The 16,131-nt window shown below is 35.8% G+C and overlaps 1 protein-coding gene across 12 annotated transcripts in view; it reads right to left on the bottom strand.

Annotated features, from left to right (window-relative positions):
- The window catches only part of ARPP21 (cAMP regulated phosphoprotein 21), a 260,922-nt gene that overhangs the window by 131,512 nt on the left and 113,279 nt on the right, over positions 1-16,131 (bottom strand). For 7 of the 12 annotated variants that reach the window (XR_003998880.1, XM_030551266.1, XM_030551263.1 and 4 more), the window contains exons 2-8: positions 10,829-10,997; positions 8,959-9,161; positions 8,090-8,131; positions 7,253-7,342; positions 3,072-3,222; positions 1,702-1,780; positions 208-267 (exon numbers count right to left, since the gene is read on the bottom strand). Coding sequence is in view for 11 of the 12 variants with exons in the window: in XM_030551266.1 (XP_030407126.1) it covers positions 208-267; positions 1,702-1,780; positions 3,072-3,222; positions 7,253-7,342; positions 8,090-8,131; positions 8,959-9,126 (590 nt within the window). In the remaining variant the exon portion in view is untranslated. The other 5 variants (XM_030551269.1, XM_030551268.1, XM_030551267.1 and 2 more) reach the window with 5 other exon arrangements.

The raw sequence follows: 16,131 nt of genomic DNA, 5'->3' as shown, positions 1-16,131 counted from the left end.
TACACCTACTGCAGTGGCTCCTCCTGACAGCTATTAGAGATGAATTTAGGGCTTGATTTTGCAAGGTACCAACCTCCAGCACAGTGTGGGATGGGCCTCTAAGTGAGCACACATCTCATAAAAATATAGCACTTACATATGCTTTATGCAAAAGATATATGAGGCATGCAAATATGATAAACTAACCAAATACTGAAATTAACTTACTTGTTGTCACTAATAAAATCTATAATTTCCTGTTCCATTTTTAAGAGTATCATTCTGTCCCTGTAAAAACATACAACGATTTGAAGAGTCAGCTACCACAACCATTTTTAGATACTTTTATGATACTTCAAAAACAAATTATGGAAATTTCCCTTTATTTAAAAACCATGTAAATATTTTAGTTAAAATGCCGACCTCCCTTGCGTTGATGCAGCTGGGGAAAGAATCCAGTCTCCCCTTCTCCCCATCCATACCAGAGCAAGGTAAGATATGGACTTAACTCCCTTCGGCATTAGGGCTCAGCCTGGCAGCATTCGCAGCCTCAAAGGACTGCATTCAGTTGGCTTGTGGAGTGGTTGAATAATGTTGGTATTTCTTTTTGAAACAAAAGTAAGCTGTAGAGGTAGTTGAAAAACTTCCATCACAAATTTTTTTGATGGAAAATTGGATTTTTGACTAAATTCAATTTGTTATAGAAAGTGTGCACTTTCTGTGGAAAATTTCAACTTTTTATCTAAAAATCTAACACCTCAAACTCAAAATAACCGCCTTTCCTGGTGCACCACTGTGGCTCAATAAGAAGGCAGACCATGATGCATCATGGGACATGTAGTCTGACCAGGAAAGCCATTGGGAATGGGGACATGAGGCACCCAACACCACCTTCCATGAGGAACTGCAGCAGCATTGCCAAATCCAAAATTTTCTGTTTTAAAACTGCAAGTTTTTGGTTTTTGATCTTTCACTGAAAAGTTGAAATTTTCCACAAACACACCTCCCACACATTTACTTAACAGCACTAGTAAGAAACCTTACAGAGTGCATTGCTCTCAAGCTCCTTTGAGCTATTACAGCTTGTACAGGTTGGACAATTCAGAGACTTTTTCTTTGAAGGCTAGAAATGTGCCCTTTAATACAAAATGTGAATTCATGCATTTTGAAATCCCATGGATTTTTAAGCTCCTCTGTGGATGGGTATTTACCTAATTATTTCTTGATGCCCAGTAAGTGGAAGCTGAAACTGTGCACACTGAACAGATTCAGTTGAAAAGAGCATGTAAAACATAATATATAAAAAATCCTGGTAGAAACTTTTTTATATATTTAGGATGAAATTCTATATTAGGATGAGTTTGAAGTTCCAAATGAAGACTATGGGTGTAGTGAGGCTAGAAGTGGCACTCACAATATGATATGAGTTGCAAATACCTCCAATCACATAGGTTATAATAGACTAGTGCTAAGAGTCTTTAGATGGAGCTGTGCAGCGGGGAAGATAAGCACAGTGACCAAATTTCAGGAAAAGTAATTAAACAATGGGAAACTGAAAAAACTAGGCAGTCGAAATTTATTGTTTTATGGCTTCTTGCTCAGTTAAGATGCTTCCATTATTTCTTTTCCAACAGCATTCTCTAGAATTAAAATTATAAGATGCTTAATTGACATGATTTCTAGGGCTATACTAGGAGTTAACAACATGCTGGAGCTACTTACCTGGGATTATTCTTTAATGTGTTCACCAGAAATTCATGCAAATCTATGCCTGTTGAATCGGTATATTCTTGGCTGCAATCTGAAAAACAAAAAACAAACAAACAACTGTTTCATTTCAAAAGTTAACATTAAGCCAATTTCTGCAAAGCAGACTTGGTTTTCCAGACAGCAACCTAAAGAATATATTAGAAAGAATAAATACATACAGGTTATTTACTTATGTGACAATCTACCCGACAAAACAGCATGAGGAAATCTGTCTTTTCCCTGCACTGTACTAATAAGTGCCCGCATAGAAGCAAACAAAGTTTTGTCCTTTCTAGAATCACAGGAAATATATAATGTTACCCAAATTCCTTCCAACTTTCCCTCTCCTACTGCTGAATATCCAGTACTGTCCATAAATACATCTTTGTCTAATTTAATATGTTCAATATATAAAGTGATATGCCATGCCACTGGGAATTCAAAATCTTTAACAGACTAGAATCCAGTGATGTCTAAAAGTGGGTAGATGACAATACCACGTGACAGAATATTTGCAATTAATTTACGGCATAGCTTAATTTGTCTTACTCAAAAGTAAGGGCATATCCTCAGCTGGTCTGAATCACCAGCTTCAGTAAAGTCAATGGAGCTATGACAATTCATACCAGCTGAGGATCTGCCCCTGAGTAGGCAATGCTTATCCTTAAGAGACTACAATGCAGTTTAGTAAAGTAGTATAATTATAGGTATAAAAATAATTATCGTTAGAGTCACTTTATGCATACCTGCTGTAGTAAGGCATAATTATAATAAGTGATGGATAATTCACTAGTGTATTACAGTACACGGACTATGAGTTAAGGTTAAGGGCCACGTGTGGATTTCCCAATGATGTTAATGAGAGATTCATCTGTGGGCCAAAAGCAAAATATAAGACTAAGTGTTTTGTGTCACTGGTAACAAGTTGTACAGTATACTATGATTAACAGGAATGGAGTTGTACTCTTTCATAGAATATTTTATGTAAATATTATTATAATCATATCCATATATACAAACATTATACACACACACAGAACAAACACCTCTCACACAAAATCTCTGCAATCTCAAAACCCCAACATTTATATGAAAAAAAACGCTTTTTCTTATCCATACAAATTTCATGTTCCACATTCTCTCTTTTGGATAAATGCATTCCTACTTTATGTGTATTTATAAGACAGACAGAAAGATATGAGAGAGAGAGAGAGGGTTCACAAAGGCACACAGGTATAATACATATATACACCCAGGTATATACATTCATATGCATATCCAAGAATTTCTAGATATGACCAAAATAAATAATTGAAAAAGAATTCAAAAATTTTGAAGTTCACCTTTCGATAACATTCTGATCTTGGATTTTTCACAGTTTTTATCTTTTTCTTTGTTTTTATCCTTCTCTTTTTCTTTCTCAGAGTCATCTTTACTAGATTTATCCTCTTCTTGTAGACTGGGGAAGCTCAAAAGCTGTAGTTGTATTGATTCCTGTTGAAAAAAATATAATAATTTAGGGCCAGATTCAGTAAAATTTACCTGGATTCCAATCTGAAGAGATTTGCATTAGGGAGTGCACAGCTAGAAAAATTGAAGCCAGATATAATTTTTTTCCTATTGAGTAAAATTAAATCTTATCGGTAGAATAATGCATTCTTTGGCTCAAATTCTGCCCTCAGATATGTGTGTGTGCTGCTCCCACTGAAGTCAGAATTTCTTCCTTAACATTTGCAAACTAAGACTTCTGAGTTTACAAATATTAAAGATACACTATTCTCCACTTTCAGTAATTAAAGATATTGCAAATGCTAGATAAAGACCAAAATAATGTCCACAGAAATTTTTTGTGCAAATTCATATAAAAAGTGTTATGCACACATACGGTGCTATATAAGTTAAACTCACTTTTCAGGCCCTGAGAATAAGAGAACGCCAATAAGTGATAATATGCATTGCGGAAAACTGAGTTTAGCTATCAGGTTTATCACGTAAAAAAAAAACCGTCTGGAAACATGACCCTTAGCAAAAGGTTAAAAAAAAAAAAGTACTGCAGTTTTCAGTACAGTGGATGTGCTAACTGAATTTCTTCAGTGCATCAGAAATCCATGTTCTAAAGATTTTGACATTTCAAAGATTGTGAATTCCTTTGAAACTGCACTTGTTTGAAAACTGGGAATTCATGGTGTTTGGCCTTTTTTGTTTTGCTTTTGAGAAATCATTATTCTCCACTTATATTGGATTTTTTAGACAACAGTAAAAAATGAGTTGCTATTTGATGAAATACATAAACAGAATGGAATCTGACTCCAAGAAGGAAAAGAAAGTATGGCTAAGTATTCACACTGTTTTGAAGAAAAATGAATGAACAAAATCAAATATTTAAGTTTTGTAAAAATACATGCTTGCATCAAACTGTGGCAAAATCAGCAGTATTAAAAGTGCCTTTAACACACTGGGGGCCTATATAATTGGTAAGCTACGGCATCATTGACGACATCCAAATTAACAATTATTTAAAAATAGCCTGATCTCTAGCAAATTCCCTTCTATCATCAATTTTCATAGATTGCTGATGTACAGAAAAACAAATCTCATTACAATATTTTAACCTAAAGGGTATTTTTCAGAAGCAGAACATTAGTAACTCAAACGATGCCTGCAATAACTATTACAAATCTTAGTTATTAAAAAGAACCACTAAAAATCAGACACCAAAACAAAAGACAAAAGTCCTAACAAAACTAGCTACTGGTGTCACAGTAAGATATAAAGTCAAAATTGCCTCTGCTGAATCTGTGTCTTATTCTTTTCATGAAGCTGAAATGTGGTACAGAAGACTTGAGATGCAAAGCGCTGTAAAAATGAAAGCAAAACCCTGTGCAAAAAAAAATTAACTGGGGTTTATTTTCTCAATCTCTATTTTTGTTACCATAAGGCAGAAATGTTAGGAGAATGCTGCACTGAACATAGAAAGAGAATGGGAAATCTCAATCATATGAAATAAGGATATGCAGGAGAATATCCGCTAACTGCTAAGTTGCACTAAATTGACTAAAGTATGTTCTCCTTTCACTTGCTGAGGAAAAACTGCAGGTAAATGTTTTGTTCTGATGACAGGATTTTGTATGAATCAGTGCCACAAGATCTTTCAGAACAACTTCAGATCCCCTGGGCTATTGAATGCTGGGTGATTCTGTCATTAGTTCTTCAAAACAGAGGAAAAGTATGGAACTGGCATCCTCCACACTTTAATCCTGAACTATTAAAATGGCTATTAAGATGCACCTATTTTGACGAGAAGAAAAAATGACAGACTTTACATGTAGCATCAACACACATGTAAACATATAGAATCTACTTTGTGTTACACATATACGATTCTGCGTATAATATTTGGTTGCTCATGAAGAAACACACAAAAGGGCTGCAGAGTCGTGAAAGCAATCTATTATTTTTTTTTGTTATATTTATTTTTATTGATTTTTCTCAATAGTAAAATACAACGTTTATAAGTACATTGATACAAGGTAAGTATAGTGAATAACAAAAGAAGTGTTCAAGTTGCAATAATACACTGATAAGTCAATAGTATAACATTAGAGGCAACATTCCTTTTAAGTAAGGACATAGTGAATCATCAGGTAAGCGTTCAAGATCAAGTAATACAGGTAACAAGATTTTTCCTACACAGGAAAATGAAGGCAAATTTTCAAATATCAATACAAACATCAGGGTTGCAGTACAATCCATACTCTGTAGTTCTGGCAATGTACCGTACATTCTCTGGTAATCAAAACCCTGTGCTTTGTAAACCGCGAAGATAAACTAATAAAAATGTAATTCAAAATAAACTCAAAATATGCTTCTTTCTCCTTTAAAGTAAAAGTAAACCATTTCAAATGGTACAACATTTCCAGTATCCTTCAGCCAGTCCAAGGAGGAGAGTGCAGGTCTAGCTTTCTATTGCGAAGCTAATCTGCATTAGTAAGCAAAAGGCCAATATAAGAGCAAAGCATAGTTTCTATCTACTCGAGAATTCAAAACCAAATGTCTTCACACGAGACAGATGTTGGGAGTCCAGGGGTACTTTAACTCCTGTGATCTTTTCAGTGTAATCAAAGAATTCTTCCCAGTAACTGGTCAGACCGGGGTAGGACCAGAGGATGTGTGCAAGTGACCCCTCCTCTGTCTGGCATCAGGGTGCGGTCTGGGAGAAGTATTTTATCCCAAAACCTGCCTGCCTCTATGGAGTTAAACACATGTCCTCTGCAGTACATTATCAACTACCATGCGATGTTTAATACAATCTCTTATATTTATATTATTCTCCTTTTCATTCTCCATTAAACAATAGAAAACACAAATAAAATGCAGAACAAAAGCCACACATTTTTGAATAATGCAAGTTAAGCTAAAAGCATAGGGTTTTTTAAATATATACCTACAACTTTAAAATAACCTGTCAATTTCCCTACTGCATAATCATCATTGTAAAGCAGTGAACACTTGGAGAAGTTTAGCTGCTAAACAAGATCTGGTTTTTGGTCTTTCAAAAAATAAATATAAATGAATAAATGAATGAATAAATAAATAAAAATCCTCTCCAAACTTATGAGCATAAGGGGAGAGTTCAATTTGTTTCATTTCAAGTCAATAGAGGAAAGTCAAAGAAAGTACACTTAAAAGTGATTGTTTGTTTTGTTCTGAGCTCACAAAAGTCATTTTCTCAATCTCTTTCTCTCTATGGCTAATCTCATTTGCCAATAAAACAACTGAATCTTCAAGTAGCAATGCTGGCAGCTTTTCAGGGTTTTTTTTATTATTATTTAAAAAAAATCTTGTTTGCCTGTCAAGTGAAAATGACGACGACAGTTTTTGGTGGTTTTGGTTTTGGGGTTTTTTTTGTTTGTTTTTTTGCAAGCGAGCCTAGAACTGTTTTCCAGAATCTGAATCTGCTGGATCGAATTGCCAAGATGTTTTGGTCCAAAAGGTGTTTCTTTGGAATAAATGGAATACAAAATGGAATCCTACTCAGTATAATGCACCCTCTCTTCTCTGCCAATGTATTTATAGAGTCAAATATCTGTGTAGTATTATGAAGTGCATACTGGGGGACTGATACATAATGGATCTCAGCTGAACTAGAAACCAGAATGTATTTAGAACTGTATCTGGTGTAGCCTCAAAAGAGATAGCCTTAGAGAAAAGAACAATTCTATCTTTTATTTATTTTTAATTTTAATCTGAATTCTTTTGAATTCTTTTCCATTTGTTGAAATTTTCAGGGGGTCTGGAAAAAAAAGCAAATAACACCCTGTGACATACTGTAAGACTACTTCAATATTTCAAAACAAAGTATATGCTAAGCCAGATAACTTCATAAAATCGTGTGCATTGTCCGATGTAAATTTTTTTTTTTGCTTTCCCCAAAAATATTGTTAAAAGCCCAATTAAGTAACATGATCATGCAAGTGAAAGTGGAAGTCAACCATGCAGCTAACGGCCATGATTTCAGATGTACCTGATTATCATGAAGACCTTCTGCTCCCAGTCGAGGGGATGATTCTTCGCACACAGCAAGACTCCGGACCAATTTCCCTTTAGCTCCTGACTGAATAAGATAGAAAGAAAACAAAACAAAGGAAACTACTGCTGACCCCAAATCTGCAAATGTGCCAATCATCCCAATGAATTTCAAATAGTCAGGTACTTGTCCAGCAAAACTACAGCAGATTCTGTCCAGCAAGTCATTTGACACATGGGTTTGGCTTTGTAACGCTTTTGCTACACTTCACTTCAACTGAAAATCATAAAAGCAAAAAACAAAAAAAAATCTGGTAACCTAGTCAAAGCAAAACTCTATTTCCTGTAACCAACAGCAACAGAGCTGAACAGTGACAAATTTTAAACGTTGCATTGACCTACCCTTGGAAAACATTATTAAAAAAAAAAAAAGAACAGCAAGTAATCTAGCAGATTTCACACTAACTAGCTGCCTTCCTCCTATTCAATCTTTTTAATCCCTAAAGCTTTGGAAACTTGATTACTCCACTTAAATAAAATTCAAATAAAACATTAATTACAAAAGAAAAATGACCCGAGATTTTTCTTCCTCTGTTGCACACACAAACACATACTCGGATCACACATACAAGTACATGGCAAGCCCAATAACCAATATATGATTGCTAAATAAAGGGGAGATTGACACTTAATATCTTGTGAAACTCCTCTGCTTTTATGCCACACGATTATGAAGAAAAACTGAAAATAAAAGCTCATTGTTGTATATGAAAACAGCCACCTGAATGGAACTTTTTATCACCTTATCAGCTCAGCATGCAATGTGAAACCTTACCTTGGATCTCTTTTTCTGCTGGTTCTGGTTTACACCTCGTTTCTGTGTGTAACAAATTGCCACTTTAGTGGAAAATGCACACAATAAGAATATCAACATACTTCATTAAATCCTTCTCAAAGCAACCCTTTATCATTTGCTGACTGGAGTTGCATTAGGATGTTGTTACTTTGCAAAAGAGTAGGGAGCCAAGAATTCCCTCTGCTGCATGCATTAATCTGATCGGTATAAACAAGATGCAAACCTGATGCTTTGCAATGTTATGCTCAAACAAAACACACAATAAAAAGACAATACTGAAGTAAGCTTCTCTCCCTCTCTAAACTCCTTCCCCTTTTGAGCTGGTCAGTAGTCCCATAAATTGCAGTCCCTCTTTCTTTTAATATCCTTTTGAGTAAAAAAAAATATTAATCTGATAAAGACTCAAGTGTTTAATGATCTTTCTTTAGTTTTGCATAACAAGAGTTTTACCGCTTTTTGTTGGTAATAATTGTTCTTTTTAAAATGAAACTCACTGTAAAACTAAAAAATACATCAGTCTCTATGAATTCTGTGAGTCCATCAGATTAAGATAATGTCCGAAATATCCCAAGAGGGAAAACTGTCAGACAAATATTTTACTGTATTTTATAATGGGTACCCAGCAACGGGCTCCTTAGCAATAAAAAATACTACCAATAATATAACAACAATAAGAAAGAAAGAAAGAAAGAAAGAAAGAAAGAAAGAAAGAAAGAAAGAAAGAAAGAAAGAAAGAAAAAGCATGAGGAGAGCAGAATAGAAAAAATCTAGCCAAACAAAAGACAGTGGAAATGGCAATGTAATAATAACACAGTGACATGGCCATCCAAGGTCCTTCTTCTCCTTACCTGGAGGTCCGTCTTGGCATCACTCAGCTTCTCCTCCTTTTCCTCTGCTTCCAAGCTTTCCGTTTTATTAATGATGCAGTTCTCTGGGGTAGCATCAGAGATGGCAGACTCCTGCTCTTTGGCAGTTTCCTCCACTGTCTCCTGGTTCAATTTAGCTTGCTCAGACATTCTCCCAGACACAAATTGAAACAAGATTTGGTGATCTGGATGGTCAAGACATCAAAAAAAAATGGGGTAGGGAGGTGAAATTTTCACTCATTTGAGAACAGATATTTATCATTTCCTTTGATAAACAAACCACAATAACAAAGTCAGGCGTGCAGGGCAATACACTCCAGCAGAAAAACAAATATATTGAATTGACACTGGGAAAGAGTGGAGGTGAGATATGATAAATAAAACAATTTGGTTTCAAACACACTTAGTGGTAGAGAATGTAAACCACAGTTAAGGTACGGTAAGCCCTCACCCCTTGCTCTCCTGCCACAGCCAAGGAGCTGCTGCAGAGGTGAAGACCGGGATGGAAAGGAATTTTTTTTTTTCAAAATAAGTCAGATTGGTCAAATAGATGTCCCATTTACACTTCCGGGTCATAGGCATGTCAGTGCTCCCCTCCTCTAGCCTCTCTCTCATAATAAATACATACACACACACACACACAAATAAAGCACTGTCAAGAGGAGGACTACTGCAGATTTCTATCACTCGGCTATTGCCTGGTGTATAGAGAGAGAGCCAATACATTCATTACAGGCACACAAAAAATTAAATTCAGTTGAAGAGGTAATAATTCAATATAAATATGAAATCTATATTTGGCAATAAAGCTCTCAGGATCAACATCTCCAGACATCAAACTGACAGCTCCATTATTAAAATCAAAAGCTTCTTCCCAAACCCCATGTCACGCTCCAGCACTATGGAAATCCTACTGGAAGCCCTTGGCAGGTAGCTCTAATGAAGATATCTTAACTGCACTGCATTACTCTCAGCTCACAATGAACTGTTGTACAGAAGCTTTAAAACGCTTTTCAAAGTTAAAGCCTATTATTATTTTTCCTCTTTCTACCCACAAAACACCCTCCCAGCACCTCCCCCACTGATCAATTGTCAAATGAGTCGAATAATTTAGCTCTCTCCCCCCCACTCCTTTCTTTTTTTCTTGTTTTAAGATGTATCTGAAAGAAAAACAACTGTAGTGGAAAAGGGAAGTTATTTCAGAAGCAGGTTTCAGTGCAATAGCTTGCCCTTTCCCAACAGTGTAACAATGGCTATTAGACAAAACTATATTTTGCCACGTTTCTTTTACAGCTTGTAATAAACATTCAGCACTTTTTTTTCTGTCTGTTATTTTGAATGGAAATACAAAAGATTTTAAAACATCAGTCATTTGGATTTAGAATTCTACTATTTATTTTTGGCATGTTAAGTAAACGATGTTGAAGAGGTTCCTACATAAAGATATGTTACTGTTCCATCTCAATTTGCAACAGATCATGGAGATTTAGCAGAATTAGATTTTCTGAACTGTGAGTTTCATACCTGTGTGTTTATGAATACTGGGACAGGGGCTGTACGTTTACAATCCACACACAGTACAGTCCATAAGCAATTCAATAAATTTCTTAAAGAAATGTATTGCTGCCAGTAGGGCCCAATTTTTTATTGTAAAAACATAATGTTGCTGGTTAATTTTTGGCTGTTGTGCACTTATATGTGTAACTCAAATTCACTGAAATTTTCACTCACACACACATGCACTGTCTTTAGGTATACATTGTATGTATAGTGTATCTATACACAGAAAATATTCACAAATACAAACATAATTTTGATGCAGATTAACAACTGTAACAAACAAATCATGTACCTTCAAAGCAGCTTTAATTCTCTATGTCTTTCCAGCCGCTTCTGTTGCTCTTCAACGGTTAAATCCACACAAATGATCAATGACAACATGAGTCCCATGTCCCCACTAACAGTTCAGAATGCCAATCTCCATGCTCTTCCTTTAGACAGTTTTACAGATCATCATCAACCTGGAAAAAGACAAAAAGTAAATAATCATGGTAATAATCATGGTAAGGTTAAGGATGCAATAAATAGGACCAGATTTCTAACACTAATGACCAGCTTCAAGCAAATCACTTTCACAGCTTGATCCAGCTCCACCTGTCTCAAAACTGCCTGCTTCTTCTCTAATGAAGGCTAGAGCCGGCTGTTCAAGTCATAACAGCTCCTACGCAAAGAGCTAAAATTATCAATTGCATTATGCACTGAAGATTACTCACTTCAATTTTAACCTTTTTTAGTGAATTCTAGCACTTTTCACATAAAAAAATTAAGATAATCTGTTTGCTTCAATGGAAATCAATATTATCTATGGGCAAAAAAGCCTTCTCTGCTTTTTAACCAAAGCTTCAGCCCCAATTAAGAATTACACAATATTTTAAAGAGGCTCCATGACTGCGTTTAGAAAGTAATCTCGATAAGGGTACAGTTCATTTACATGTCGGTTTAATGAGGCATATCTGTCAAATAAAAGCTGAAATGATCAGGGGAGGGACCACGAAAAACCAATTCCCCTGAACAATGGAAATCGGTGCAAACTTTCCTTTAGGCAGTATGTAAAAAAACAACATACTGAGATCTCTCTCTATATATATTATTGCTCAGAGAGCAAGACTGCGGGATCAATTACTTCAGAAATACAATGCAAACGCCATTCGTCAGGACTGTTACTGCCAGCTGAGTACGAGGTTTGACAGAAAAGGAACATTTTGAGAGGGATTTACAAACTATGGTCATGTGGAAAAATTGTCATGATGCAATGAGTCTTGTTGAGATTTCCATATGTGCAGTGGCCAAGGTAATTTGGGGGAAGGAGATAGAAGAAAGGCAAAAGCACACCCAAAGGAAAAGAAATGAAGTACACTTGGTAAGAAAAACAAGCGGCATATTATCAAACTCTATTCTGATGTACATGGTTTTAAATTGCAAACAATTGCAACTGCTGTACTGTATGATATGACGAACTGTATCTTACAACCCATTTAATTTAGCTGAACACTACAAAGCAGAACTGGAATGTAACATTTTTTAAGATCATATTCTGATCTCTCCAGAAATTCAGTGCTGTGTAGGCAAAGAATATTTAGTTACACAGCCTTTTATATTTCCCAAGAGGTAAACATAAATATATATTTTAAGATTGTATCCTCTCATCCCCTAAACCAGTATATAATCTGTATATAGAAATAAAACTACTCGTTGCAGGATCATTAATTGTCCTCTCAGAAAAATGTACTTTTCGGAAGTCCAACACTAAGGTGAGGGGAACAGTAAAACAATCTTAATAGCATACAGCAGAGCAATTATATATAAGTGAGCCTACTAATGGAGCCGACAGAGGTAAAAAATTAACTCACTGACCCAATGAGATTGGCAGAAAGGCACACTACTCCCATGACCCTTTTTTGCCTCCACCTCAAAATAAAAAAAACTGATCCAGTATATCTCAATTCAATACAAGGGTCAAAAAAAAAAAAAAAAAAAAAAAAAAAAAGAAAGACAAAAAAGGAAAGAAAGACAGAGCACTGTGAAGTCCAGAAGCTCCAAAGCTACGAGGGAAATAGGAGGTAGTTGTAACAAAACCGCGCCAAAAATTAGCATGTAATTTCAGGATTCCACACACTTTTTGCAGCATTGCCACATATAAGCTAAATATTCACAAAAAGGCATCGCAGATTTCCTCATATTCACCAGCTAGAGAAATCTGCCAAGTCTCCAGCAGACAACAACATTTCTGGTTCTGTGCCACAGATCTCAGAATGAAATCTTATCATACACATTAAGGAATATTTTTATAAACGGAGACCCACACATTGTTATGCTTAAGATATATAATGCCAACTTGATCTAATGCCAAGACTTTGGGAACTCTGCTGAATCTTAGAGATTGAACAAAAGATACAGGCATTTCACCAACATTGCATAAGTCAGTGGGAAAAGAAGCATACACAGTGTTTGAGCAGCATCTCTCAGACCTGCCCTGCCAACATCTTTAAAAAAGATAAAAAAAATTATATTCCCAGTGTGCATTTCAGCATTTTGTTGTAGAAAACCCAGGAAAAAATTGATTTTTGTGAGCTGAAATCAAGCAATCTTCAATGGGTATATACAGACATATGGACATAGGGATTTAAGCAATCATACAGTTTCATGGGCATAAATATTTTTGTAACCATTTGTAATTATTCCCTGAGCCAAGAGAACAACTGAAGTAAAGAACTGGGTGGGATATCAGCCACAGTTCTGCTTTCTCATCCTTCCTCCAATACACATTTCCATTCATTTAGGAGGAAATTTATATACAATAGTTATAATTCATATTACAATATGTGAGATGTACTTTCAGGCTGAGATTTTCAAAGGAACCCATGCTGAACTGGCTCTCCATGGGAGCTCCCTTAGGCGCCTTTGAAATTCCCCGTGTTATATAATAAACTTTAAGGTATATATTAATAAGGGAAAATAGTCAGAAAAATACCTGTAAAATGGCACCTTTTAACTCCAAATACATTTCTGCTCCCTGTGCATTTTCAAGATATCGATTTATTTAATGATCAACACAAATATCTTACTATTGCTAGTCCTGCAGTGTCTCTATACAGCTATGGAAAAAGCATGCTGGATTCTTCTCTACCTTGCACATCAGCGAAATTGTCAGCTATGTTCTTACTGCCAAACCTTCACTATGAAGAGTGAGGCAGAATACATGCAGTTCTGCTTTCAGTCTCTAGGCTGAGGTTGCAAAACTTGCTCTTAGAAAAAAAAATCTTCCAACTTGCAAGGGAGCAAATTTTATAGGGATTGCTGAGATTTTTCAAGAGACAAGGCAGATAAGGTAATTTTATTGGACCAACTTCTGTTGGTAGAAGGTACATGCTTTTGAACTACAAAAAGTTCTTCTTCAGGTCAGAGAAAGGAATCAGTGTGTCTGAACTAAGAACAAGTGGGACGGAGTTAAGCATAAGGAGATAGGATTTTCAAGTTTTCAAATTTGGGCTCAGTGACCCCCTACTCAAAAAAGTCAGAGAGAGAAGATAAGGCACCCTACAATGCCATTTTTAGAGAACCACTTAAATAAAAATAATGCAATAGGTTAATACACCAGTTTAAAGAACCCCATGATGGGTGTATGCTATGAAAATGCAGTTGTCATCTGTTAATTTATTCTGTGGTAACTGGGGACTTGCCCTACCCATCGTTTGTGCTAAACCCAGGTGAATTGGTGAGGATGCTACTTTAATGCAAAGGAAAAGAGATAGCATGAGTGTTAAACCATGTACCATAATTTATTCAGAAACAGCACATAGCACACTGATTCTGAGAAAAAAAAGCTGTAAAAAAAGAACCTGAGTAATTTAAGTGCAAGGCTTTAAAAAAAAAAACTGCCTGGAAAAGGAAATGATAAAAATATATATAATACAACAAAGTGGTGACTGAAAACTTTCAAGTATCAATAAATACATTTGAACAATAATGTTGAAATAGAAGTTGAAATGTTGAATGTTGAAATAGAAACAGTCCTCTGACAAAATCTGAAAAAGAAAGTTAGCAATATATAAAAGGCATTGTGTGTATTAAAAGCTTGCAAACAAATCTTGGGCCTGATTCTGTGTTCCCTCAGCTCCTACTGATGTCTCCTAAGAATGTCCATCAACATGTCAAAGGATCAGGCCTCACACCTGTAAGGCAATGAAGACCCCTCTCTAACAGATTTGAGGGTGTTCATCTGAGACATTCAGCACCTGACAGGATCAGACCCTAATCACAAATATATTCTCTAAACAGATATGCTAAGTAAAAAGGCTGAAGAAGTGCTTGTAGGGCTAGGGTGGGTAACCAGACTGGAAAAGGGATGACATAGCCTGTGGCTGGATATTGGGTTCCCTCCCACTTCTCAACAACATTAATTTTACAGGACAGGTCCCTCATCCATCCAAACTCACAAAATATGAGACCGTACAATAGATTTTGGGTGGGATTTTGACAGATGTAGTATTTCAGAGGATCCATAAAATATAAGAGCATACAATCAGGGATTCTCTCTCCCTATAAAGAAATGTCACTCATAATTCCAAATATACATGATTCAACAATAAAAAGGCAGTCCTCACCAGTAATTAGTGCTCTCCTTGGAATCCTGGAAATCATAGGAAATTTATTTTATTCCCCTTTCATTCCTCCCCTGTACCCCCCGCCCATGACCGATTGGTCGTCTTCATTTTGACTGGTCCATTGAAATATGTGTTAACTATTTTATGTTAAACAATCTGTTCCACCTTGTATTTAGCTGAGACACTCTGAGCACATTTCCCAGAACTGAGGAAGAGCTCTCTGCAAAGTTCAAAAGCTTGTCTTTCTCACCACCAGAAGCTGATCCAATAAAAGATATTACCTCACCCACCTTGTCTCTCTAATATCCTGGGACCAGCACAGCAATAATAACACTGCATACAGGAAAAGTATTACAAAACAGCTCTGCCTATATTTCTCTCAGGGTTGTCAACTATTGTGATAACAAGCATGAGTTCCATATTATTTAGTGTTTTGTTTAAATCCAAGCTCCTGGAGTCAAGTGATTATGGGAAAATCTCAACTTTAATTTAAAAACAAATAAGGGTCTTTCTAGCCCTCATGGTTGCAAAGAAAAGTTTGAAAATATGACCCTTTAAGACTCAAAAACCAGAAGGCAAATAAAAATAATGTATTATTTATGTTTAAAAACACAATTTTTAACCAAACTCATAATGTTTTAACCCTTTTGGTTGGCAATGTTGTGTTCTTGCTTTTTCTCACTGCTGTCTTTATATCCGGCACACCAGAAACACATGCATATACTTGAGAGAAAAGACAAGAAGTAGTTCTGGATCTTCACATACCAGGATATGAATAATCAATCTATCCCAGATAATAAATAATCAACCTCAGACCCACTATGGAAAAACAAACAGAGGGAATGCTACTATTTGTTCAATTATTCTTAAAAGGCTGAAGGTAAGTCCTCAAATACAAAGACTGGAAAACATTTTAAAAGTGATCTTAGTGTTCTTGAAGCTTTGGTTCTCCACACACAAAACAAATGCTGCAATGGCAGTAGCAAATCAA

The sequence above is a fragment of the Gopherus evgoodei genome, chromosome 2 (genome assembly GCF_007399415.2).
Source record: "Gopherus evgoodei ecotype Sinaloan lineage chromosome 2, rGopEvg1_v1.p, whole genome shotgun sequence".
NCBI classification, from domain to species: domain Eukaryota; kingdom Metazoa; phylum Chordata; order Testudines; family Testudinidae; genus Gopherus; species Gopherus evgoodei.
The sequence above is the reverse complement of the archived record's forward strand: the minus strand, read 5'-3'. Positions and strand labels throughout refer to the sequence as shown.